Raw genomic sequence first — 27,120 nt, forward strand, 5'->3', positions numbered from 1 at the left:
GGCACCCCATGGCTACAGGACCACCAATGCAAGCAGTGGGGGCCCAGCCTCTGCGGACGGGAGCTTGGACACTGACACTGGGATGAATCCTGTCCACTCGCAGGAGAGGAGATGTCTCAGGCTGAGCATGTGACCGGTTAATCGAGGAAAGCTTTGAAATCCGAAAGAAAAAACAAAACAAAACAAAACTGGAATCGGTGAGAAAAGCACAAATCCTAAAATAGCTTGTTGTCTCTTTGGAGGAACCGAGAACATGTTCCCCAGATAGTACAGTTCTAAGCTTAGAAGCGCCACATGTTCTCCAGCATGGGGAGGGGAACGCACAACGCAGTGACACCAGGCACTCTCCTTTCTTAAGACACATCTATATCCATGATCACACCATAACTTCCAAAATCCTGTGAGTTAGGAAAGACAAGTGGCCTTCTTCACATCCTAAAGAAGACAACTGTGAGACAGCAACCAAGGACTCCCCGAGCGTCACGCACACGGCTGCTGGGAGGCTGACTCTAACCCAGGTCTTCTCCTCCCACTTTGGGGCTCTTTACACTGTACCCAGGTGTCTCTGCAACCAGCAGGAGGAGGTGGAAGGGGGGCCGACCATCAGCACTTGGCGGAAGAAGCAGGTTCTGGCAACGGTCTGCAGACAAGAGCCCAGTGCTTAAAGCTGAAAAACCTGGGCTTGAATCATGGCCCCAACTTACTAGCTGTGGATCTTGGACAAATCCCTTCACACCTCAGGCCTCGGGTTCTTCACCTGAATAATGGGTATGATATTGCCACAGGACTTCGAGGGTTAAACGAGGTCTGTATAAAATGTACATAAAGCTCAGAGCCTGGCCTACGGAAGACACTGGATGTGAGTCCTCATCCCTTTCCACTTTGTTCCCCCACCCTGTGCCCCTCCCACACTATCCCTGTATCCCACCATCAGGCACCTGCACCTGACCAAGGCCCCGCAGTGGCAGGGGCCTGCTGCCGGGCACAAGGAACAAAGCTCCCTCCTCAGTCCGCTAATCCATACCACCACCACCATCCTCAAATGTGCGGCCCCGTGGAAGAGGGAAAAGGGAAAGGACCCACTCTCATTTCATTCACCCTCCTGACACTCATCAGAGGTGGTACCATCAGTCCAAAGCACATCAGGTGACTGCCATTCAGCCTGAGGCCCGATGGAGCAGGCACAACCAACAAGCGTGTTCGTCACCACCTTCCAACTCTCACCCCACAATCTACACGCCCCTAAGCAGACCTCCCTCCAAAACTCTCTCTCTACCTCCTGACCGTTACCAAAGCCAAGTGGCTTTCCCCCAAGGATGCCACTTTCACTTAGAAGTGCTATTTTGGTCCCACCAGCCCCATTTCGGTTACAGGACTCTCATAGGTCATATTAGCACAGTACAACCTTATTGTCTGAAACAAAAGATACACTGAGGTCTGTCTCCGGCTGACGGCGTCCCACCTGCTCTGCCAACCTGAGAGGTCTAGATGACACCTTATATCTGCACTATACTTTTAATTCTTGAAATCGCCAACTCCTTCACATCTGTTTTATCTTGTCAACACCCTATGCTATAAGGATAACACACCATATTATTTGACATTTATGATATTGTGATTTACAATAAATACATATTTGGTCTTCATCCCATCCCTGGCACAGAGCACCTAAAACCCTTGGAATTTCGTAAGTGATAAGAGCAACCACACCTGAGTTTATGTTAATGAGATGATTTTTGGAAAGCCCTTGAGGATGGGGGCTGGTTGCCAGGAGAACCAACGATGTGATTAGGGGGTTAGAACCTTCAGCCCCACCTCCTGACCTCCAGGGAGTGGCGAGGGGAAAGGGGATGGAGATTGAGTTCAATCACCCATGACCAGTGATTTTATGTCATGTCTATGTAATGAAGCCTCCACAAAAAACCAAAGGACAGGGTTCAGAGAGCTTCCAGGCTGGTGAACACGTGGAGATTCAGGGAGAGTGGTGCTCTGGAGAGAGCATGGAGCTCCCCACCCCTTTCCCATACCTTGCCCTGTGCATCTCTTCCATCTGGCTGTGTATCAATTTCTAATAAACCGGTGATCTAGTAACTACACTGTTTTCCTGAGTTCTGTGAGCCACTCAAGCAAACTAATCAAACCCGAGGAGGGGGTGGGTCTTGGGAACCTCTGATTTATAGCTGGTTGGTCAGAAGCTCAGGTGATAACCTGGATTTGTGATTGGCATCTGAAGTGGGGGCAGCCTCACAGGACTGAGACTTTTAACCTGCGGGATCTGATGCTATCTCCAGGTAGAGCATGTCAGAACTGACTTGAATTGTAGGACACCCAGCTGGTGCCAGTAAATTGCCTGGTGTGAGAAAAACTATCACACCTTTGTTGACCAGACGTGCCAGAAGTATTCAGAAAGTACTGTGCGCAGTGGGAAGGAAAACAATAGAGTTTTTCCCTTACAACACTGTTTTACAAACAAGGAAAGAAAAGAAAAAACCCAAATGTTTTGTCCCAGTCGACATAGCTTGGCAGTGATAGAGTGGGGTTAGAATTTAGTTCTCAGACCTGCTGGGTTCGTCAATCAGAATATCAATATTCCAGAAGGTAACAGATAAATAACGAAAAGCAACTAAAGGCAAGAAGAGGAAATTCTCTTACCTGATTCCAAGGAACTACTGCCTTCATCTGAGAGGCCAACACCAGCATCTGATGACAACACTGCCAGGAAACCTTCCTTAAATTCCTCAAAATTCACCTAGATGAATTTAAGAAAAGAGAGGTCAATGTTACTTTCAATAGATCACATACATAATATGTCAGCCTTTTTGTTTCTTTTTCTCAGATGGAAATATATCATTGTTTCCTTTTGCACTGAGAACATTCATTTCATTTCTTCAAATACATACTCAAGATTTTTTAAAACAGAAGAGTCTAATAAGGAGAGTAATGGTGAACCATAAACCTGTTACCAAAAAAACTCTTAACACAATTTTATAGAAGTAAATCAGACAACATAATTAGAAAACAAACAGGGGCTGACCCCACAGTGTAGTGGTTAAGTTCCATGTGTTCTGCTTTGGTGGCCCAGGGTCGTGGGTTCGGATCCCAGGCACGGACCTACACTACTCGGCAGCCATGCTGTGGCAGCATCCCACATACAAAATAGAAGAGGATTGGCATAGATGTTAGCTCAGGGCTAGTCTTCCTCAAGGAGAAAAAGATGAAGATTGGCAACAGATGTTCACTCAGGGCTAATCTTCCTCAACACCAACAACAAAAAATAAAAGTAATATTAAAAAAAAAAAACAAATAGTGCAGAAAAGAGAGCTCTGATGGCCATAAAACATTAATTTCATAAAGAAAGCATCATGCTATCACCATCGCATCAAGAAACAGTACTTCTAGCACCTCAGAAGGCCATGGTCCCTATCCTGATTAAATTCCCTGCCCCACTACTCTGATTTTTATGAGAATAATGCCCTTGCTTTTAAACCTTGTTTGTCTGCATCTCTAAACACTATGGTTTAGTTTTGCCTCTTTTTGAATTTGATGTAAATAGAATCATATGTATATACTCTTTTATGTCTTGCTTCTTAGACTCAATACTACTTCTGTAATATTCCTCTAAGTAGCAATGCATAATTCATTGCTTTTCTCTGCTGTATAGTATTCCACGGTTAAGTAACTGTGTAAAAATTTATTAATCCAATCTCCTGCTGATGGATATTTCCATTGTTTCCAGTGTTTGATAATTAAAAAAAACTGCTTTGAACAGTGTTGCATATGTGTCCTTAGGAGTTTCTCTAGAGTATATACCTAAGAATGGGATTGCTGGGTCATAGAATATGCATTTAAATCCTCTGGGTGAAGTGAATCTTTTACGATTATAAATTGCTCACTCTCTTTATTCACTAATGCTTTTTTCCATAAAGACCATTTTCTTTTGTATCAAAAAACAACTCCAGCTTTCTTTTGATTAGTATTTACATGATATATCTTTTCCCAAACCTTTAATGTTAATTTTTTATATCTTTATATTTTAGATGTATCTCTTATGAATAGTATATAGTTGGATTTTTTTCTTTTTCTTTATTTTTTATTATTATTTTTTTATTTTTTTGTTTATTGCAGTAACATTGGTTTATAACATTGTATAAATTTCAGGTGTACATTATTATACTTCTATTTCTGCATAGATTACATCACGTTCACCACCCAAATACTAATTACAACCCATCACCACACACATGTGCCAAATTATCCATTTCGCCCTCCTCCCTCCCCTCTTCCCCTCTGGTAACCACCAATCCAATCTCTGTCCCTATGTGTTTGTTTATTGTTGTTGTTATCTACTACTTAATGAAGGAAATCATGTGGTATTTGACCTTCTCCCTCTGACTTATTTCACTTTGCATAATGCCCTCAATGTCCATCCATGTTGTCACCAATGGATGGATTTCATCGTTTCTTATGGCTGAGTAGTATTCCATTGTGTATATATACCACATCTTCTTTATCCATTCGTCCCTTAATGGGCAATTAGGTTGCTTCCAAGTCTTGGCTATTGTGAATAACGCTGCAATGTACACAGGGGTGCATGTATCTTTATGCATTGGTGTTTTCAAGTTCTTTGGATGAATACCCAGCAGTGGAATAGCTGGATCATATGGTAGTTCTATCCTTGATTTTTTGAGGCATCTCCATACTGTTTTCCATAGTGACTGCACCAGTTTGCACTCCCACCAGCAGTGTATGAGAGTTCCCTTCTCTCCACATCCTCACCAACACATGTTGTTTCCTGTCTTGTTAATTATAGCCATTCTGATGGGTGTGAGGTGATATCTCATTGTACTTTTCATTTGCATTTCCCTGATAGTTAATGATTATGAACATCTTTTCATGTGCCTGTTGGCCATCTGTATATCTTCTTTGGAGAAATGTCTGTTCAGGTCTTTTGCCCATTTTTAAATTGGGTTGTTAGTTTTTTTGTTGTTGAGATGCATCAGTTCTTTGTATATTTTGGAGATTAAGCCCTTAGCAGATGTATGGTTTGCGAATATCTTCTCCCAATTGTTAGGTTGTCTTTTAGTTTTGTTGATGGATTCCTTTGCTGTGCAGAAGCTTTTTAGTTTGATGTAGTCCCATCTGTTTATTTTTTCTATTGTTTCTCTTGCCTGGTCAGACATGGTGCTTGAAAATATGTTGCTAAGACGGATGTCGAAGAGCGTACTGCCTATATTTTCTTCTAGAAGTTTCATAGTTTCAGGTCTTACATTCAAGTCTTTAATCCATTTTGAGTTAATTTTGTGTATGGTGTAAGGTAAGGGTCTACTTTCATTTTGCTGCATGTGGCAGTTCAGTTTTCCCAACATCATTTGTTGAAGAGACTTTCTTTTCTCCATTGTATGTTCTTGGCTCCTTTGTCAAAGATTAGCTTTCCATAGATGTGTGGGTTTATTTCTGGGCTTTCGATTCTATTCCATTGATCTGTGTGTCTGTTTTTGTGCCAGTACCATGCTGTTTTGGTTACTATAGCTTTGTAGTATATTTTGAAATCAGGGAGTGTGATACCTCCAGCTTTGTTCTTTTTTCTCGGGATTCCTTCATTTATCCGGGGTCTTTTGTTGTTCCAAATAAATTTTAGGATTCTTTGTTCTATTTTTGTGAAAAATGTTGTTGGAACTTTGATAGGGATTGCATTGAATCTATAGATGGCTTTAGGAAGTATGGACATCTTAACTATGTTAATTCTTCCAATCCAAGAGCACGGAATATCTTTCCATTTCTTGTATCTTCTTCAATTTCTTTCAGCAATGTTTTATAGTTTTCCGTGTACAGGTCTTTCACCTCTTTGGTTAAGTTTATTCCTAGGTATTTTATTGTTTTTGCTGCAATTGTAAATGGGATGGTATTCTTAATTTCTCTTTCTGCTACTTCGTTGTTAGTGTATAGAAATGCAACTGATTTTTGTATGTTGATTTTGTATCCTGCAACTTTACCATATTCGTTTATTACTTCTAAAAGTTTTCTGGTGGATTCTTTAGGGTTTTCTATATATAAAATCATGTCATCTGCAAATAGTGACAGTTTCACTTCTTCCTTTCCAATTTGGATCCCTTTTATTTCTTTCTCTTGCCTGATTGCTCTGGCTAGGACTTCCAGTACTATGTTAAACAGGAGTGGTGAGAGTGGGCATCCTTGTCTGGTTCCTGTTCTTAGAGAGATAGCTTTCAGTTTTTCACCATTGAGGATGATATTAGCTGTGGGTTTCTCATATATGGTCTTTATTATGTTGAGGTACTTTCCTTCTATACCCATGCTATTCAGAGTTTTTATCATAAATGCATGCTGCATCGTGTCAAATGCTTTCTCTGCATCTATTGAGATGATCATGTGATTTTTATTCTTCATTTTATTAATGTGGTGTATCACATTGATTGATTTGCGAATGTTAAACCATCCCTGCACACCTGGAATAAATCCCACTTGATCATGGTGTATAATCTTTTTAACTTACTGTTATAACAGCTATTTGCTAGTATTTTGTTGAGGATTTTTGCATCGATGTTCATCAGTGATATTGGCCTGTAGTTTTCTTTTTTTGTGTTGTCCTTGTCTGGTTTTGGGATCAGGGTAATGTCGGCTTCATAAAAGGAGTTAGGGAGCTTCCTGCCCTCCTCAATTTTTTGGAAGAGTTTGAGAAGAAGAGGTATTAAGTCTTCTTTGAATGCTTGGTAGAATTCACCAGGGAAGCCATCTGGTCCTGGACTTTTATTTTGGGGGAGGTTTTTGATTACTGTTTCGATCTCCTTACTGGTGATTGGTCTATTCAAATTCTCTACTTCTTCTTGATCCCATTTTGGAAGGTTATATGAGTCTAAGAATTTATCCATTTCTTCCAGATTGTCGAATTGGTTGGTATATAGCTTTTCATAGTATTCTCTTATAATGTTTTGTATTTCTGAGGTGTCTGTTGTAATTTCTCCTCTTTCATTTCTGATTTTACTTATTTGTGCCTTCTCTCTTTTTTTCTTGGTGAGTCTAGCTAAAGGTTTGTCAATTTTGTTGATCTTTTCAAAGAACCAGGTCTTGGTTTTATTAATTTTTTCTATTACTTTTTTGGTCTCTATTTCATTTATTGCTGCTCTGATTTTTATTATTTCCCTTCTTCTACTGATTTTGGGCTTGGTTTGTTCTTCTTTTTCCAGTTCCTTTAGGTGCATTGTGAGATTGTTAATTTGAGATTTTTCTTGTTTGTTGAGATAAGGCCTGTATTGCTACAACCTTCCCTCTTAGAACTGCTTTTGCTGTATCCCATAAATTCTGGCATGTCGTATTTTCATTTTCATTTGTCTCCAGGTATTTTTTGATTTCTTCTTTGATTTCTTCATTGACCTGGCCGTTGTTCAGTAGCATTTTGTTTCATCTCCACGTATTTGTGGCTTTTCTGATTTTCTTCCTATAGTTGATTTCTAGTTTCATACTGTTGTGGTCAGAAAGATGCTTGGTATTATTTCAATCTTCTTAAATTTATGGAGACTTGTTTTGTGGCCTAATATGTGATCAATCCTGGAGAATGTTTCATGTGCATTTGAAAAGAACGTGTATTCTTCGGTTTTTGGATGGAATGCTCTGTATATATCTGCTAGGTCCATCTGTTCTAGTGTATCATTTAAGGCCAATATTTCCCCATTAATCTTCTGTTTGGATGATCTATCCGTTGGTGTAAGTGGAGTGTTAAAGTCCCCTACTATTATTGTGTTACTGTCTATTTCTGTTTTTATGTCTATTAATAATTGTGTTATATATTTAGGTGCACCTACATTGGGTGCATAGATATTTACAAGTGTTATATCCTCTTGTTGGATTGGTCCCTTGATCATTATGTAATGACCTTCTTTGTCTCTTTTTGCAGTTTTTGTTTTAAAGTCTATTTGGTCTGATATGAGTACCGCTACCCCGGCTTTCTTTTCATTGCCATTTGCATGGAGTATCTTTTTCCATCCCTTCACTTTCAGTTTGTGAGTGTCTTTAGGTCTGAAGTGTGTCTCTTGTATGCAGCATATATACGGGTCTTGTTTTTTTATCCAATCAGCCACCCTATGCCTTTTAATTGGAGCATTTAGTCCATTGATGTTTAAAGTAGCTACTGATAAGTATGTACTTACTGCCATTTTTTAACTTTTTTTTTCCTCAGTGTTTTAGCAGTCCTTCTCTGTTCCTTCCTTTTTCTGTACAGAATTGATGGTCTCTTTAGTTTGACCTCTGTCTAAAAGCTCTACTCTTTAACTCTCCTCCTCCCTCCTTTTATGTTTTTGATATCATATCTAACCTTTTTTTTGTGCATTTGTATCCATTCCCTCTTATCATGGAAATAGATAATTTTTCCTATTTGTGGTCTTCTCTTTTCCCCTTAAATCAGTCCCTTTAACATATCTTGTAGCACTGGCTTCTTGGTGAGAAACTCCTTTAATTTTTGCTTGTCTGGGAAATTTTTGATCTCTCCTTCCATTTTGAATGATAACCTTGCTGGCTAGAGTATTCTTGGCTGTAAGTTTTTTGCTTTTAGCACTTTAAATATATGATGCCATTCTCTTCTAGCCTGTAAGGTTTCTGCTGAGAAGTCAGCTGATAGCCTTATGGGGTTTCCTTTGTATGTAACTTGACTTTCTCTTGCGGCTTTTAGGATTCTCTCTTTATTTTTAATTCTGGACATTTTGATTATGATGTGTTTTGGTGTGGGCCTCTTTGGGTTTATCTTGTTTGGGGCTCTCTGTGCTTCCTGTACCTGGATGTCTGTTTCCTTCCTCAGGTTCGGGAAATTTTCATCTATTATTTCTTTTTTTTTTTTTTTTTAAAGATTTTATTTATTTTATTTTTTCCCCCCAAAGCCCCAGTGGATAGTTGTGTGTCGTAGCTGCACATCCTTCTAGTTGCTGTATGTGGGACTCGGCCTCAGGATGAACAGAGAAGTGGTGCCTCGATGCGCACCCGGGACCCGAACCCGGGCCGCCAGCATCGCAGCGCGCGCACTTAACCACCAAGCCACAGGGCCGGCCCTCATCTATTATTTCTTGAAATAGATTCTCTGCCCCTTTGTCTCGCTCTTCTCCTTCCGGGACACCTATAACACGGATGTTAGTGTGCTTGATGTTGTCCCAGATGTCCCTTAGACTGTCCTCACTCTTTTTAATTCTTTTCTCTTTTATCTGTTCAGCTTGGGTAATTTCTTCTAGTCTTTCGTCCAGCTCACAGATCCATTCTTCTGTATCCTCTACTTTGCTTTTGAGTCCCTCTAGTGAATTTTTCATTTCCAGTATTGTATTATTCATTTCTGATTGGTTCTTTTTTATATCTTCCATTTCTTTGTTGACATTCTCACTGAGTTCATCTATTCTTCTCCCCAGATCAGTGAGCATCCTTAACACTCTTTGTTTGAACTGTCAGATAGATTGCTCATTTCTGTTTCACTTAGTTCCTTTTCTGGGGTTTTGTCCTGTTCCCTTACTTGGAATGTATTCCTTTGCCTCCTCATTTTGCCTCTTTCCCTGTGCTTGTGACTACATATTAGGTAGATCAGCTAGGTCTCCTGCTCTTGGATAGGTGACCTTATGTAAGTGATGGCTTAGCAGTCCTGCCGTGTGCTTCCATCAGTTCTCAATGTTCCAGGGGTGACCCCTATGTGGGCTACGTGTGTCCTTCTGTTGTGGCCTGTTTGCTCCCCCTATAGGCGCCCAGGGAGGCCCAGTTATGCTCTTGGGCAGCTGTTGTAATGCTCACCTGCTTCTAGTTGTTGTGGGCCCTTCAGTCTCTTTATCAGGTGTGGGGAGCCCCAGCACAGTTGGCTGGAAGTTCTAATACCACATTTGCATTGTGTTGCAGTATTTCTTTTCAGTGAGTGGCAGGAGTGCTCCAGTGTGGCAGGTTGTTAGGCTCAGGGCCTTACAATTGCTACAAGCCTCCAGCCTTTAGGTCACTTGTCAGCTCTCTGAGGATTGCAGCTGGGTGTGGCTGGCCTCAGGCACGGGAGCACCCAATTGTTTCAGGCTTTGGAAGGTGGGGCAAACCTCTTATGTGGGTCTTTGAGAAGCACAAGTCTTCTGCAGCTGACAAGCCATGCCACCCACAGGTCCACACACACAGTCAACACAGTCCTGTACCGTGAGCGTGCCCTGACCTCCTGAAGCAGACCCAGTCTCTACATGGTGGGAGCCCCACACACTCCACCACTGCCCCACACTCTCCACCCGCTCCTTGTGCACGCCCTGCCCCACTGAAGTCGGCTCAGTTGCCAGGCTGCAGAGAATCCAGTCACCAATCTATGCAGGCCCACACGTTGCCTGAGGGCTTGTTGTTTGGTGGGGCCATTCTCTAGGGGGGGCTGCCTGCCCTGGCTGAGCTGAATTAAGTTGGTGCTCTAGTGGGTGGGGCAGACCCTGGGCTAGCAGGCCCCAGGGAAAACTCCAATGGCATCTGTGTCAGCACGCGCACACCAGGCCACAATGGCCGCCGCCAATGTCCCAGTCTCTGGAGAGGTCTCACCTCTCACTGAGATGCACACAGGGCCTATCAGGTGAGTCTCTTTTCACCAAAGCACTGTGCACCTTTCTTTCTGGTGATTTTAGGCTGCTTTCTGAAATGGGTGAGTTTGCGCATGGGCCATTTAAGAGCCGGTTTTAATTTCTTTGTGAACCAGCTTTTCTGGGGGTACTCCCCAATGTTTTAGTAGCAGGCAAAGTCAGATACTATGCCACTCGTCTTGATTGTGCTGCATCCACAAAATGCCCACAGCGGGGGCGCTACCCGGCTCAGGGCCCCACACCTCCAGGGAGGGCTGCGTACCTGTGGGCTGCTCCCAGGCGGCCGTGATGCTGCCGGCTTGTGAAGCCAGCGTTTTTCTCTCCAGAAGGGAGTTTCTGCCTCTTCCACCTCAGTTAGGATTGTCCGTTGTTGCAGGAGTTGCTCTTATCCAGTTTTCAGTTCTATCTCAGGGGTAATTTTTCCCCGAGTAGTTGTAAATTGGCTGTGTCTGTGGGAGGAGGTGAGTTCAGATTCTGCCTACGCCGCCATCTTGACTTCCTCCCCTGGATTTTTTTCTAATCTGACAATCTTTCTTTTAACTGAAACTGTCTATTTATATTTAATGTAATTACTGATATATGTTGACTTAAATCCACTATTTCATTTTGTGCTTTCAATTTGACCTGCTTGTTTTTCTCCTTTCTTTCCTCTCTTTGGATTTACTGACTTTTTTAGGACTTCATTTTTCCCTTTATTAATTTAGAATTTTTATAGTCTATTTCCATTCTCTCATTGTTTATCCTAAAAATTATAATACACATCCTTAGCTTAGTTTATTATTAACCTAAGTTTACTATTAAATTAGTTCATTATTTACCTCAGTTTATCAAAGTTTACTATTAATCAATACTTTTACTCTCTTCCACGACAATACAAAGCCTGTGTAATACTTTAATTCCATCTACCAGTCTTGACTTTTATGCCTTTCTTATATATTTTAACTCTACTATTTTAAACCCCCACAAAATATTATTTTTTGCTTTATACAGTCAAAGTTTATCTAGAATACCCAAATATTTACTACTTTGTTTTTCATTTCTTCTTGCATTTCTGACCCTCTGGGATAATTTTCCATATATGTGAAGCACATCCTTTAGAATTCCATTGTTTTTAAGTATGCTGGTGCTAAACTCTTTTAGTTTAATTTTGTGATTGTTTTTCTTTCACTTTTATTCTTTTTTTAGCAGAAAAATAATTTATTTAAAGAATAGTGAGAATGATCCAGATGTGTATTTAAGTAGAATGGGTAAATAAATTGTGATATAGTCAGATAATGAAATATAACAATGGAAAAAAACCAAAGCACTGACAGAAACAAGGTAAGTATATCTCACAGACTTAACCCTGAAGTAAAGAAGCCAGAAAGTATGTACTGAGCGTGTACTGGATATTTCCCTTCAAATAAAGTTCAGCAACAGGAAAAGCAAATCTATGATGTCAGCCTATGGACAGTGGTGACCTGTGGTGGCAGAGGGACTGGAAGGGGAGGCGAGGAGCGACTCAGGCGCTGGCTGCCCACGTGTGCTCAGTGTGGAACACTCATGCAGCTGTGCTCTCTGTGTACGCTTCCCTAGAAGTCACAGAGGAAGAAATCAACAGAAGAGCCACGAGGCACGTCAAATGTCACCAGTAAGTAGTTACTAGTTCTCCATCATATTTGAAGGATATTTTTGCTGGATAGACTATTCTTGGCTGAAAGTTTTTGTCTTTCAGTATTTTGAATATATCATTCCAGTCTCTCCTAGCCTGTAAAGTTTCTGTTGAGAAATCTGCTGAGAGCGTGATGGGAGATCCTTTGTACGTTATTTTTTGTTTTTGTCTAGCTGCCCTTAATATTGTTTCTTTGTCACTGACTTTAGCCAGCCTTACCACTATATGCCATGGATTGGGCCTTTGCCTGTTGACATATTTAGGCGACCTATTGGCTTCGCTTACTGGTATTTCCTGCTCTTTCCCCAGATTTGGGAAATTCTCAGCTATTATTTCCTTGAGTAGGCTCTCTGTTCCTCTTTCCCTCTTCTCCCTCAGGAATACCTATAATTCTTATGTTACATTTCCTAATAGAGTCAGATATTTCTCGGAGACTTTCTTCATTTGTTTTTAGTCTTAGTTCACTCTCCTCTTCCATCTGCAGCATATCTGTATTCCTATCCTCTATAATGCTAATTCTTTCCTCCATGTTGTCAGCTCTGTTCTTTAAAGATTCCAGATTCTCCTTTATCTCCTCCATTGTGTTCTTCATCTCCATCATTACTGATTGGTTTTTCTTTATGATTTCAATCTCTTTTGTGAAGAAACTCCTAATCTCGTTGAATTGTTTGTGTTATCTCGAATTTTGTTGAGTTTTTTATGATAGCTATTTTGAAATCTCTGTCATTTAGGTTATGGATTTCTGTGTCTTCAGGGTTGGTTTCTGGGTGCTTGTCATTTTCCCTCTGGTCTGGTGATTTCACGTACCTTTGCACTGTGGTTCCTGTATTGGCTTTGTTTTTCCTCATCCTGGAAATCTCTGGTTGCAATTTCCACCCGCCAGCACCGTGTGGGGGTTAAGGGCTGTGTAATCTGAGCTCCGTGCTCTCTGCCCTGGCTGCTCACTGAGATCGGGTGGTCACTTGGTCTGGTCTGGTTGGCTGAGCTGCAGTGTCCGGCATGCAGGGAGGCGGGGGCGGCTCTCTCTTTTGCCTGCTGGGTCCCTTGCGTGCGGGGCTTCTTGCTCACCCCTTGTTATCCGCTCTCCTGGGGTGCTCAGATGTTGATGGTACCCCTGTAGAAGTTCTGAGTCCTCTGTGTCGGAGTTTCCCACTGCTGAGAGAGACTGAAGAGCCACAGTTTCCCCACAGAGGGCTGCCCCTCCTCCCTCTCTGGGAGCCATGCAGATCGCTGACCTGATGGGGAGGGAGAGGAGTTCTCCTTACCTCTCCCCACTTCCTCCAGGGGCCCCAGCACGTTCCACTCTCAGATGTGCGGCAGTGTGGATCTGGATCTTTTCGATCTTCCTTTTCGCTGACTAGGAGTCCGTTGTTGGTCTGTGACTGTTCCTTTTGTTGTATCTTATCAGGGCAAGAGTTTATGGGAAAGCTCACTCTGCCATGATGCTGATGTCACTCCTGGCAAGAACTACTTTTTGAACAAATTCACATTAATGCTAAAAACCTCATCATATGAAGGTAAGCAGGAGGTCCTATGGATGAACAGTTCAGTCTTGCAGACTTCCCCAGAAGTCTGATGATCATCTTAGCTGAGACCTGAATTTAAGCTCCTGAGGTGCTCATTTCCTCTGACCTCTTCACACATCACACTTCAGCAAACAGTTGCCCCCATTCAAAGAAAGGATCAGGAGGTGACCACTGCAGCGGAGGAGGAGGAGGAGGTGATGACCTTCTCAGTCAGGTTTGGGACAGAGAAGGGGGCAGCTGGCCTCAGCCCTGAATCACAGCATAAGAAGACCCATTTAGTTTTTAATTTTGGTCATCATAATTTTCAGTTCTAGAAGTTTTACTTGGTTCTTTGTTCAGGTTTGTTATATATCACTTTTTAGAGGTCTCTCTTTCCTTTAAATATTTTCAAGTCTCTTCGTTCTTTGTTTGGGCTGCATAAAATTTCATCATATGCATCTACCAGAATTTATTTAACCAATCTCCTATTGAAAAGGCTGTTTCCAATATTTTTCTGTTTGAATCAATACTAGAATGAATCACTTTGCACATATTTCATTTCACACGAAGAGAGAAATTTTATTTCTTTCATCTTTGCATCCCTAGCTTCTGGATGTTGCCCAGCACATAATAAGCGCACAAAAATAGATGTTGAATACATGGATGCATAATGAAATGGCAATTTTGCTTGATCTAATCACAGATTTCTTTCGTATCTCTGGTAATACTTATCGGCTGACTTTCTTCTATCCAAAACAATAGTGGGATCTGAAGGCCAAGGGTAGTGCCACATAGTCTGAGACCATTCTGACTGTGCCTGCATGTGTCCCTGTGTCCTCTTCCTGCATAGCTCACAGAAGAAGAACAACCCCACGGCATTCCAGTGCTTGACCTAATAGGACACACCATCATCTCTGTGTGATCTCGGACTCACTCATCACAAAAGGAAGGGGCTGGACCCTGTGATCTGGAGTCACTTTCAACTTTAACACTATTTTCAGTAACACTATATTAATAATTATTTTTTGTGCCGGCCCGGTGGCGCAGCGGTTAAGTTCGTGCGCTCCACTTTGGTGGCCCAGGGTTCACGGGTTCGGATGCCAGGCGCACTCCGACGCACTGCTTGTCCAGCCACGCTGTGGTGGCGTCCCACATGAAGTAGAGGAAGATGGGCACGGCTGTTAGCCCAGGGCCAGTCTTCCTCAGCATAAAGAGGAGGATTGGCAATGGATGTTAGCTCAGAGCTAATCTTCCTCACATGCGCACACACAAAAAGGAAAAAAATAATTATTTTTGAGAGAAAAATTCTCTCTCTGCCCAAATCTAAAATATTCGAGGTAAGATCCTCACCACTAGTAAAGAAACAAGAGAATATAACATAAAATGTGCATGGAAATTCCCCACTAATCACAGGAGTCTTAGGCTATATTAACTTTCTGGCTTGAAACCAGACTCTGATAATGTTTCTTTAACAAGAAAAAGGAATTAAAAACGAGCACACCCTCACAGCATTAAACAAATTACCTTGTTAATTCAAATATTATAATATGGTTTTTTCATTTATACAACTGGATTACTGTATCAATGACTAACATTTATATGGTGTCATATATGTTAGTTACTACAACGAAACTAGATATGTAGTATTGGAACTGAAAAGGCAATCCATTCTCCTAGATAAAGAATTTATCTTGATTTTCTTCAAAACTTCCTCAAATCTCCACCATTTGGTTTCTGGTTGTAGAAAATAGGGACAATTATCTGGATATTTCTGGATTGACATCGGCTTCCTCTAAAACCTCTACAGAATGTTGCACCTAAACGAAGGCTATGTGAACTCTGCCCTGTCTGTGGGAAGAAACAAAGGAGTAGTAGAAGTTCTGAAAACAAATAATCCAGCATGACCAGCCATCACTGAGGAAGCCGCATAAAATGATGGGGTGGAGGGAGACACGCAGGGCATCCTAAAGGCATTGGCTGGTGAGGGCAATGCTCTTGAAGTGTGACAGAGAAGGAAGAAAGAATAACTTCAGGTGAGACTCAAGAGCACTAATGGAAGCAAAGCTATTCCTTAATTTATCTAACACCTGACTTCCTTTTTGGGAACAGAAAACTATGGCTGTAAGAGAGAATGGAGTCGGGACAGAAGAATGAACACATAGAGAGCTCTGCCAAGAGCGAGTGTTAATCAGAAATGGCCAGGCTTGGGGCCGGCCCAGTGGTGTAGTGGTTAAGTTCACACACTCCACTTCAGTGGCCTGGGGTTCACTGGTTCGGATCCCGGGTGCAGACCTATACACCACTCATCAAGCCATGCTGAGGCAGCATCCCACATAGAGCAACTAGAAGGATGTACAACTATGACATACAACTATTTACTGGGGCTTTGGGGAGAAAAAAGGAAAAAAGGAGGAGGATCAGCAACAGATGTTAGCTAAGGGTCAAAATTCCTCAAAAAAAAAAAAATAATAATAATAATTAAAAAAAAAAAAGAAAGAAATTGCCAGGCTCCTGTCACTACCTATGAGTGTCTATCTCTCCTTCTAACATCCCTCCTCCTAAAGGTGTGAGGAGAAACTCTCAGCCTCTGGAAGGAATTACAACTCAGAGAAACTGCTGTTCAGGATGCAGGTGACGGGGGGAAGTTACAAATCTCAAACAACCCAAGATCATTTTTCTCTTCACTGATGTTCCAATACTAATCTTTTTTTCCTGTCATAATTTGACGTTTCTAAATCTTATACTATTTCTGCACATACAAAGTGTAAAGTGGAGAAAGGCTTGGAAATGATATGGTTTCTTTGATCACCAGAGCCTGCAATCTGAATTTGGGCCCAAAAGTTATTCTTTTGGTTTTGATTTTTCCAAACTGACAAAAATAATCAAGAAAACCAGACCATCTGTTTATACTGCTTAAATAACCAGAGTGTGGATTTTCACAAGTGTGCCTTTTGCTCATCCAGGTCCCCAATACAATTCCGGGTGACATCAGGAGGGGCCAGAACATTATCTATCAAAAACACATCTGTTGGGGCCGGCTGGTGGTGTAGCGGTGAAGTGCGCGCGCTCCACTGCCAGCGGCCCGGGGTTTGCCCGTTCGGATCCCGGACACACACAGACGCGCTGTTTGGCAAGCCATGCTGTGGCGGCGTCCCAAATAAAGTAGAGGAAGATGGGCATGGATGTTAGCCCAGGGCCAGTCTTCCTGAGCAAGAAGAGGAGGATTGGCAGATGTTAGCACAGGGCTGATCTTCCTCACACACACACACACACACACAAAAACAAAAAAAACCCACATCTGTTCTTAAGTCCATTAACAAAAAAGCAGGACAAGAATACAGAGACAGAGAAAGGGCATGGTTGGGGTGACTGTGGTGTAGTTCTCCACTGGGGAGTAACAGCGCCCTTCTGACAGGCAACAGCAACCCGCATAGGTGGAGCTTTGGAGCAGTAACCAGAGGTCCGACTCGCCTGGACTCTCTCCCTATGTCAGCAGTGAGTGGGTTTTGTTGTTTTTCTTCATTTGTTTTTGCCCAAGAGCCAATGTGGGTAAATTTATAGGCTGGATTTTTTTTCTCACTCAGAATGAAAAGAGTTTTATTGAGTCCTGTGGAAAAAATGCTCTTCCTTCAAAGTTAAAATGACCAACAAGATAACAGGCACTGTTTTTAGCACTAACATGTTAACATCTGGCCACATTTAAGAAGTAGAAACAAGGCAGAGGTGCTTTTTAGTGTATCTATCAGGAAAGCAGGTTGTGGTCTAAGTTCTAGATCACCATTCTAAATGACCTTGAACTTCTTAGAGAAAAAAACACTCTGAGTTCACATTTTCTATCTGGCCAAATGAAATCAAAGGACACCTCCGAACATAGGTATCCTTTGTTCCTGCAACAGCAGTGTGCAATTGTTTTGTCCAGCTGCTGCTACATGAATTTCAAGCTGTGTAATTTTATAAGACCATCTGTCCTCAAGGTACTTTGAAGCTGTCTGTCTCTAAATGATTTACCAGTGTGTGAGTTGCCCAAAGAACCACACGCCACCCACCCATACCAACCCCTCCCAACAAATCACCCAAACATCTTTCTGGAAAAACGAAACAAAACCAAACCTCTGGGAATTACTACACTAAAAAAAGTAATCTTAAGGAAACTCTTTCTACAAGGTAGGCATTACATAGAAGGAAAAACAATCCATTTTCCAATAACTTTCCTTTGACGAGTACCTTTAGTCAACACTGGTATTTCTCAAATTCCGGAGTAGCCAACTATAGTACTCTGTGCTTTTCTTTACGAGAATGAAGTCAAATACCCACCCTGGCAAAGTTGTCATTTCCAAGAAGTGTTTTCATAAGGATGGGCAGCTGCTTTTCCATATGAAGCTTAAGGCAGAGTTGGGTCAGCTCCTCCCGGTCTAGAAAGCCTGTCCCCGTGGTGTCACAGCTGCTGTAGACTTCCCTGAGCTGTGAAACATAGTGGTTCTCTTCTTCGTCATCCATCCCATAGCAGGCTGCACGTGCCAGGGGAAAAAAGAAAAACAGCAGTACACTTTGACTGCCACACCTCACACATTCTCCCACTGCTCCCAGGAGCCCAGGCAGTGCGGCCCAGGCACAGGGCAGGAGCTGCGCATGTGAGGAAAAGGCACCCGGAGTCCCCTCAGGTCTAAGCGAGGCTGGGAGGAACCAGCCCCACCTTTGCTGAGAGATCAGAAACATGTTACTTAGGGAGGCAGTCATTGTTCACAAGAACCAGCATTTCTTTGTTCTGTAAAAAAAAATCTATTACAGAATAATCAGAAAAATAGAGATAAGTATAAGGAGAACTAAAATCGTCCAAAACTTCATCACCTAAAAAAATCATTATTAATATTTTGGCAAATATACATTCTAATTTTTCTCTATACATATATAGCTGTTCTTTTTCCTTACAAATACTAAAATAAGCAGTAAAAATTTTACTAAATAAAAGTGCTTATAATAAGAAAAAATGCAAACTCCAATAAAAATATACAGAGGACGTTAATAAATCACAAAGAAGAAGAATATATGGTTAATAACCATGTAAAAATGTTCAAATTAGGCGCTGGCCCGGTGGCGCAGCGGTTAAGTACACGCGCTCCACTTCGGTGGCCTGGGGTTCACAGGTTCGGATCCCAGGCGTGCACTGACGCACCTCTTGTCAAGCCATGCTGTGGTGGCGTCCCATATAAGGTAGAGGAAGATGGGCACGGATGTTAGCCCAGGGTCAATCTTCCTCAGCAAAAAGAGGAGGATTGGCATCGGATGTTAGCTCACGGCTAATCTTCCTCACAATAAAAAAAATTAAAAAATAAAAATGTTCAAATTAGTCGAGGGACATTTAGGTTGCTTCCACTTCTTGGCTGTAGTGAATAATGCTGCAATGAACATAGGGGTGCATAAGCCTCTTTGGATTGTTGATTTCAGGTTCTTCGACTAATGATTGGATCAAGAAGACGTGGTATATATATATACAATGGAATACTACTCAGCCATAAAAAAAGACAAAATCGTCCCATTTGCAACAACATGGATGGGCCTGGAGGGTATTATGTTAAGTGAAATAAACAAGAAAGAGAAAGACAAACACTATATGGTCTCACTCATATGTGGAATATAAACCAACACATGGTCAGAGAAAACTGTATTGTGGTTACCAGGGGCAATGGGGGTAGGGGGTGGGCACAAGGGGTGAAGGGAGACATATATATGGTGATGGACAAACAAAAATGTACAACCCAAAATTTCACAATGTTATAAACTATTAAAACATCAATAAAAAAATGCTCAAATTAAAACAGAGATACTATTTATGACTGTCAAATTATCAAGAATAAAAACCTTCAATGTTGAGGCTACCATAAAAAGGAGAATCTCACACATTCCTGGAAGTGACAATCAGCAAATGTTTCTGGAGGATACTTTGTCTATATATCAAAAAATTTTAAAATATTTTAATTACCTGACCTAATTATTTCATATACATAAAATTCCTTACAGAAATTCCTTAACTTAAGGAAATAGAACTATAAACAAAGAAACAAGTTCATCAGAATATTATTTATATAAGGATAGAAAAGAAAATAACTATCCAACAAAAACTATCCTGAACTATCCAACAAAATAAAAATAGTTTGCTAAATTATTTACATGGCAGAAAATTAAATAGTCTTGAAAATCACATTTCTGAATAATATTTACTAGCATAGGAAGTGTAGTTGATAAAAAATATCAAGGCAGAATAAAAACTGTTTATAATAATAATAACTAATATACTTGGTCACTTTACATATAATAATTCATTTATGCCTTATAATAGTTCTATCAAGAAACTTCTGCAACTTCCTGGGGGAAAATACATTCCAAAAAAATGAAAAGAAGAAAATAAAAAATACACCAAAATGGTAAGGGATGATTTTTTTTTATTACACATTTTTATTTCCTATTTTATATATTTTTATATTTCTCAAAAATTTATAACAAACAGAACACTTTAACAACTAGAATTAAAACATGGAAAATATCCAGCACCCCCACGGGGCAGGGAGGTCTGTGTCAGCACCAGAACTATACGAGGGACTGAAATCTGTTCACTTCAACCCCCAAATGGAAACCGCGCATGGGCATCCTCTTAGGAAAACAAGAGGACTAGTGAGATAAAAAACGGACATTGAGTAGAATCTTGACAGTGATATTTCACTGCGATCCTAGAAAGTTAGGAGGCCTCATCTGAGCTCTTAATTTAACACTTGCTGATCGGCTGTAACACCAGCCAATATCCACCCCAAGGATGAACAAACCGATTCATCGTCTCAGATTTCATGCAGGAGGAAAACGACAACAAACGTACTAAGCAATCAGTACAGGCCTGCTCTATTGGCTCATCAAATGACTGTATTCATTCACTTCTCAGACAGGAACACGTGGAAGTTAAGAAAGGGCAAAGAGGGATGAAGCTGTGAATATCTGCCCCTCTCCCAGACTGTTTTCAGAAGGTAACTGTAGAAACATCAAGAATGAAAACGAACAGAAAAAAGAAAATTATAAACAGTAAACCAGAAAACAAACTAAATAACCTTTCTAAGTCAACATCTGGCAAACTTCTCATCTGAAGTCAGTCTGTCTCCTTACCTGGGAGCTCCACTCCTTTTGTAGACAAGAGCCATCTTTGGTGAGCTGCATGAAACTCCTGATATTTGCAAATGCTAATTTTTGATAAGCCAGAAGTAAACTGACAGGAGAACATAACAGTAAGGAAGACAAGTGGCAAACTTCAGGAGCAGAAAGGCAGGGAATTAGGGCATGGAGGGTATGCAGTGACTAGGGCCCGACTGAAAGCTGATCACTTGCAAACCTCCCACTGCGCCCGGCCCCCGGCCCTCCCTGCCGCCCTGCCTGCTCCACTGTCTACCCAGCAGGACTCACTAGTCCCCTCGGGCCTCCACGAATCATGAACAAATCCTGTTGTGAAAAATCCTCCATTTTTTTCTATTTTACCTTTAGTTATAACCAATTCAAGCAATCAGAAGTAGATCAAGTGAAAACAAAACACAACAAAAATGAAGCCCTGTCCCTCTAGCCCGACCTGACTCCCCAGAGGAAATCACTTGTCCCACGTCCACAGTGGATGGCCGCACAGACACATGTATGTACATAACACACAGAGACACACGTGGGTTTTTATGTAAGTGGAACACTGTAGATACTATTCTGCAACTTTTTTAGGCATGTATCTTATAGATCCTTCCATGCCTTCCTCATTTTTAAAAACGACTACAGGCTCCTGCAAGCAGGGGATGTAACATCACGTGGACAGGACACTCTTAGAGACGCACTGGGCATCACCAGCATTTTTCCTTACAAAACATTCCTCAGCAAGCACCCCTGTTCATGCCTCTTTGTGAGTCCTGAAGGGGCTAACCCGACCTCTGTCTCCCACAAACCATGCCCGGCCGGAGTGTGCCTTTGGTCAGGAGTGTCCCTGGACAAGGAGGCTTCGGAGAAGACTGAAGGAGCTGGGCTGTTTCCCCAAGGGCAGAGCGTGAGGAAAAGAAACCTCTTCCTCTCCCAGCTGTGGGCAAGTCCCACATCAAAGCTAGCAGTGGGTGCCCGGCCTCGAGTCTCTGTTCTCCCTCCAACATGTGTTCTTTTTATTTTCACAAGGGATGGCACAAAAGGGATTTAAAGTTCTTGCTGAAATGCACATTTCCCTTCTAAATAGAAGAGGGGGAAAGTCCAAAACTGGAGCCTGAGGTGCTCTGGCTGCACAGAAGGAGCAGGCTGTGTGTGGAGAGCCCACTGGTGGTGAGTCTCCCCAGGAGAGAAAGCCCACCACACCTCAGACCCTTTTTGGAACAAGGAGAGGCACAAAGGAATAAACAAACTGCTGAGCCTGCCGGGACTGCAGCAGCAACGAGACTTAAAAGGAAGGATGGCAGCTCCTGCCTCATCAACCACAACAGCTGTGTTCAACCTCATCTTCCAACACCTGCTAGCCCCCCAGGTCTGGGGCTGTATCAAGAGCCCTCGCTGCTCCTACCTCGCTTCCTCTGGGACAAGATTCACATTTTTGAGGCTGAGCTGGGATTTCCAGAAAACAGGAGGAGCTTCAGTTCCCATATGACTGTGAGTAAAAAGAACACAGGAGGGGTTGCCCAGCAGGGCCCTGGCTTTGGGAAGAGAGTCTTTGAATAGCCCCTGCTCCCACAGGACCCAGTACGGTGTCCCTCTCAGGCCCCTGTCTGGGTCAACTCCTAGCAGAACACCCAGTATACCCAAATGTGTCTTGCTCCACGAGCAAGACTGCAAAGAAAACCTGACCTTGCTAAAACGCAAACAGATTCAGGTTCTGGAAAGATGGACCCCTCCCCAACCCTCCCACCCCTTGTAGGAGGCTGAGTGCACATCTCAGGTAAGCAGAACAAAGGGGCTGCCTCTGTCCACGGAGAGGCAGGTACACAGCACCCAGCCCTCCCCCCGGGCTGTTCCCCATGTGCCTGATCATGACACAGTCTCTAGGGAACCTCCTCTGAGAGGACACGTCCTCCTGGGAGGACACACACACCAGTAACAGGGCAACACGGCCAGTGAGTGCAAAGTAGGACCCTGGCAGGCGGGGGGTGGAGACAAGAAATTGTAAATGGGAAACGGGCTAAAACCTCAAACACTAGGATGCCTGCCATCTATGGACCCAAAGCCAGGAGGGAGTGACTGCCACGGTCCTCCAAGCCCCACACACCACCTCAGCCCTCTCAGCCGCGAGGCTCCTGCCAGTACCCTCCTCCATTCCCAGAGCCGACCTCAGTGCAGAAGGCTTGTCTGTGGTGTACTCTTTCAAATGCCTCAAGTGGCAGAAATGTTTTGGATTTATTTGTATTTTTAAGCCTAATGTTCTATAACAAACCCATTTAAGCAATCGCAATACACCATGATGCAATTTAGCTACTTCAAAAGTAAGGTTAAGGCATTACGGGTCCATTTAATCTCAAGGCTGCTGCTCCCAGGACTCCCCCGATAGAGGTCTAGGCTGGGATGGGACAAGCAGGAGAAGAGTGGGGTATGGCATTCTAGGGCAGTTCACCTAGGAGGTGGGGGCATTCCCCGGGAGGCCAAGTAAGCTCAAGAACCTCTCAATATCTGCACTGTCACAGAGGAGAGATCTGGAAAACCAAGGCCCAGCAAACCTTCATGTGCTCCCACGTCACACAGGACCTGCTGGATGCATGGAACACCTGTTTGAAGCCCTGTCCCAGGATTCCAGAATTGGGCAGAACTCAGGTGCAGAGGCTGAAGGTTAAAAGGCACTGGAGGGGCCCTCCCAGGAACAATGATGAGCCAGCTCTCCCTTGAGAGGACTTGCTGGTCTGCCCCACTGACACCATGCAAAGGCTGACTCAGGGGGAGGCCCGGCACACTCAGCCCTGTGTCACCTCGGTTACACCTAGCTTTGCTCAACTCCACAGAGTCGAGTTCCCGGCCATTCAGAAGCACTCCTTTCCTTTCCTTCCCCTCATCTTCGTGAACCTGCGACACTGCTCCAAGAAAGCAAGTGCTATCCAGGTAAAAATGCCTCAAATGGCAGAAATGTTTTGTCACTTGTGTATTGTCACTCGAGCCTTTTTCTGGGACTCCTGAATCCTGGGGAAACTCATACCACGGCAGAATTGTGGAAGGTCTCAGAAACGGTGAAGAAGCCTGAATGGGGGCTCAGAATTCCAATGTTCACACACACACACTCCATTCACTGGAATCTGGAGGCAGTGATTGGGGCAGGGGTGGGGGGGTACATGCGGGAGAGGAGAGGGGAGGGGAGTAAATGTGATAGTAAACTCAAGACATACACGTGCACACACAGAGAAAAACTGATATCCACAGAGAGATACAGGAAATTCATTAAAGTCATGAAACAAAACAGACTGCTGGAAAAAAGGAGTAAGACACCAAGGGAAGTTTCTTGGACACTGACATATTCTAGATGCATAAAAAATTCAATGGGAAGGCTGGAAGATAAAGACAAGGAAATCTTCTATAAAGTGGATCTAAACAATAAAGAGATTTAAAACATGAAGGAGAAAAGACAAGGAAATTAAAAATCAATCCCATATAGTAATCAAAACAGTGTGGCATAAAGACAGACACACAAACCAATGGAACACAACAGAGAGCCCAGAAATAAACCCTCACATATACAGTCAAATGATCTTCTACGACACAACAAGGAAAAGAGAGTCTCTTCAACAAATGGTGCTGGAAAACTGGAGATCCACATGCAAAAGAATGAAGTTTGACCCCTACTATATACACAAAAATTATACATTATTTACCACATACAAAAAGAAATATACGCCATATACCAAAATTAACACCATATACAAAAATTAATCCACATTGAATTCAAGATCTAAATGTAAGACCTAAAACTATAAAACTCTTAGAAGAAAACATAGGGGAAAAGCTTTATGATGTTAGATTTGGCAGTAATTTCTTGGATATGACACCAAAAGCACAGGCTACAAAAGCAAAAATAGAAAAATGGCACTAAGAACTTCTGCACAAAGAAAATAATCAACAGAGTGAAAAGGCAAGTTACGTACTGAATGGAAGAAAACAATTGCAAGTAACATATCTGATAATAATAAGGGGTTAACAGCCAGAACATATAAAGCACTCCTACAACTCAACAAAAACAAGTAACCTGATTAAAAAATGGGCAAAGACATTTCTCCAAAGATATACAAATGGCCAACCAGCATATGAAAAGACGCTCAACATCACTAATCATCAGAGAAATGCATATCAAAACATCATGAGATACTATCTCATACCCATTAAAATGGCCACTATTAAAAAAAAAAAAACTGTTGTATACGATGTAGAGAAACTGGAACACTTGTACACTGTTGGTGGGAAGGTAAAATGGTGCAACTGCTACAGCAACAGTATGGAGGTTCCTCAAAAAACTAAAAATATAATAACCTTATGATCCAGCTATCCCACTTCTGGGTATATATCCAAAAGAATTGAAAGTAGAATCGCAAAGAGATATTTGCACTCCCATGTTCATTGCAGCATTATTTCAATAGCCAAGAGGTGGAAACAGTCTAAATGTCCATCAACAAATGAATGGCTTAAAAAAAAATCTTGTATACACAGACAATGGAGTATTATTCAGCCTTAAAAAAGGAAGGAAATCTTGTCACATGCTACAACATGAATGAAGTTTGAGGATGTTAGGTGAAATAAGCTAGTCACAAAAGGACAAATACTATATGATTCCACTTATATGAGATATCTAGAGCAGTCAAAATCATGAAAGTAGAATGGTGGTTGCCAGGGGCTGTGGGGCAGGGAGAATGGGAGGAGTTGTTCAATCGAGTTTCAGTTCTACAAGATGAGAAAGTTCTAGAGATCTGTTACACAGCAATGTGAATATAGTTAACACTACTGAATTGTATATTTAAAAATGGTTAAGAGGATAAATTTTATATTATGTTTTTTTTTTTACCACAACTGACAATTTAAAAATAAGAAATAAAATTTTTTTTTAAAAGTTCAAAATTTGGTGGCTTGCTTTCTGAAATTGCCTGGCTCTGTTCTATGGCACGTTTATCTGGGTTTTCTCTTTTCTTCAGGAAAAAGTCAACCCCCAAACTCCAGGCATCCTCTAGAAGCCCAGGAAGGGAACCAGTGGAAGGGATGGGGATTACTGGATAATACAAGACTTGAACAAGCAGGCAGATGGCACAGTCCCACCACTCAGGACAACAAAAAATAAACAGCCACACCAAGCACACCCTCATGAAATGTCAGAACAAACAAAACAAACAAGTCCTCAAAGTACACAGAGAGAAAAGAGCAACTCCACACTCACAGTGCCAGGCAAGGCACGGCCCCCACGGACACTGAGCAGCAAGACTGGGAGGTAGAGGACTGAAAGGAAGCCTCCGACATCCGGAGGGAAGACTGCTTTCCACCTCATCTGGAAGCTCCCAGAACATATACTTCAGCAAAATGAGGGATTAACCAAGAAAGAGGAAGACACAGGATCTAGGATCTGGGTCCCACACAAACGGTGGAGGCTGTTGTAGGAGGGCAGCCCTGGGGCAGGGCCAGAGGACAAATCATGCAAAGCCGACAACTGGGGACCGAAAAGTCCCGCGTGCGTCTGACCATCTGGAAAATAGTACAGATAGCTTCCTGACAGAGCTGAAGGAGCATCTGGAAAAAAATAAGGACAAATACATTAAAAAGCAAATAAGTAAAACTCAAGAAAACATTAACCTCTATAAAGCCAAACTTGGCACAAAAATGGAAATGTAATTGTGCCCCACACGCATGTGGTGTGGCAGACAGGCAGCACCACGCTCCATGGGGTGACAGGGAAGCCTCTGGTGGAGGTGCCATCTGAGGTTACAGCCCTGGGCTGTTGCAGGGGTGGGGGGTTTTGGGGAGGAAACAGGGACAGCGACATGCTTTACGAAGTTCAGGAGAGACACGGGCACCTCAGCACCTCTGCCCTTTATGGCCCAGAGTAGTATCTCACAGGCCTCCGTGAAACAACCCCAGACAGGAGTGAAACAAGCCTCTGTCACTACTGTTTCTGCGTGTGCTCTCCCTCCCTTTCTTTCTCCCCCGCCCTCCCTTCCTCTCTCGGAGAACTGGCGTCTACCCCCCACATGGTGAAGTTCTGGGGCAGGTGTTGGGGTTATCTGAGCAAAGATGCCCTGAGTTGAGACCCTGGTGACTGGCCTGCACTGGGGCGAGCTCTGGCCCACCCAAACCCTGCAAGATCAACTGCAGCACAAACATGGGTCACCATCCAAAACGGGAGTACAGAGCAGGGTGGATCTGTGTGGCCTGCCCACCTTGGGCA

General features: G+C 42.5%; 1 protein-coding gene across 13 annotated transcripts in view; it reads right to left on the reverse strand.

Annotated features, from left to right (window-relative positions):
• NINL (ninein like) overlaps positions 1–27,120 on the reverse strand; it is a 139,432-nt gene that overhangs the window by 73,969 nt on the left and 38,343 nt on the right. For 8 of the 13 annotated variants that reach the window (XM_087445730.1, XM_087445732.1, XM_087445731.1 and 5 more), the window contains 2 exons: positions 18,045–18,238; positions 2,653–2,749 (listed from right to left, as the gene is read on the reverse strand). In XM_087445730.1, coding sequence (XP_087301856.1) covers positions 2,653–2,749; positions 18,045–18,227 — 280 coding nt within the window. In that variant the 5' untranslated portion in view covers positions 18,228–18,238. Of the gene's footprint in view, positions 1–2,652; positions 2,750–18,044; positions 18,239–20,598; positions 22,551–27,120 lie in introns of those variants that run through there. The other 5 variants (XM_087445739.1, XM_087445740.1, XM_087445737.1 and 2 more) reach the window with 3 other exon arrangements.

Source organism: Ceratotherium simum, chromosome 21, assembly GCF_057802395.1.
Source record: "Ceratotherium simum simum isolate JZ-2026a chromosome 21, ASM5780239v1, whole genome shotgun sequence".
NCBI lineage: Eukaryota > Metazoa > Chordata > Mammalia > Perissodactyla > Rhinocerotidae > Ceratotherium > Ceratotherium simum.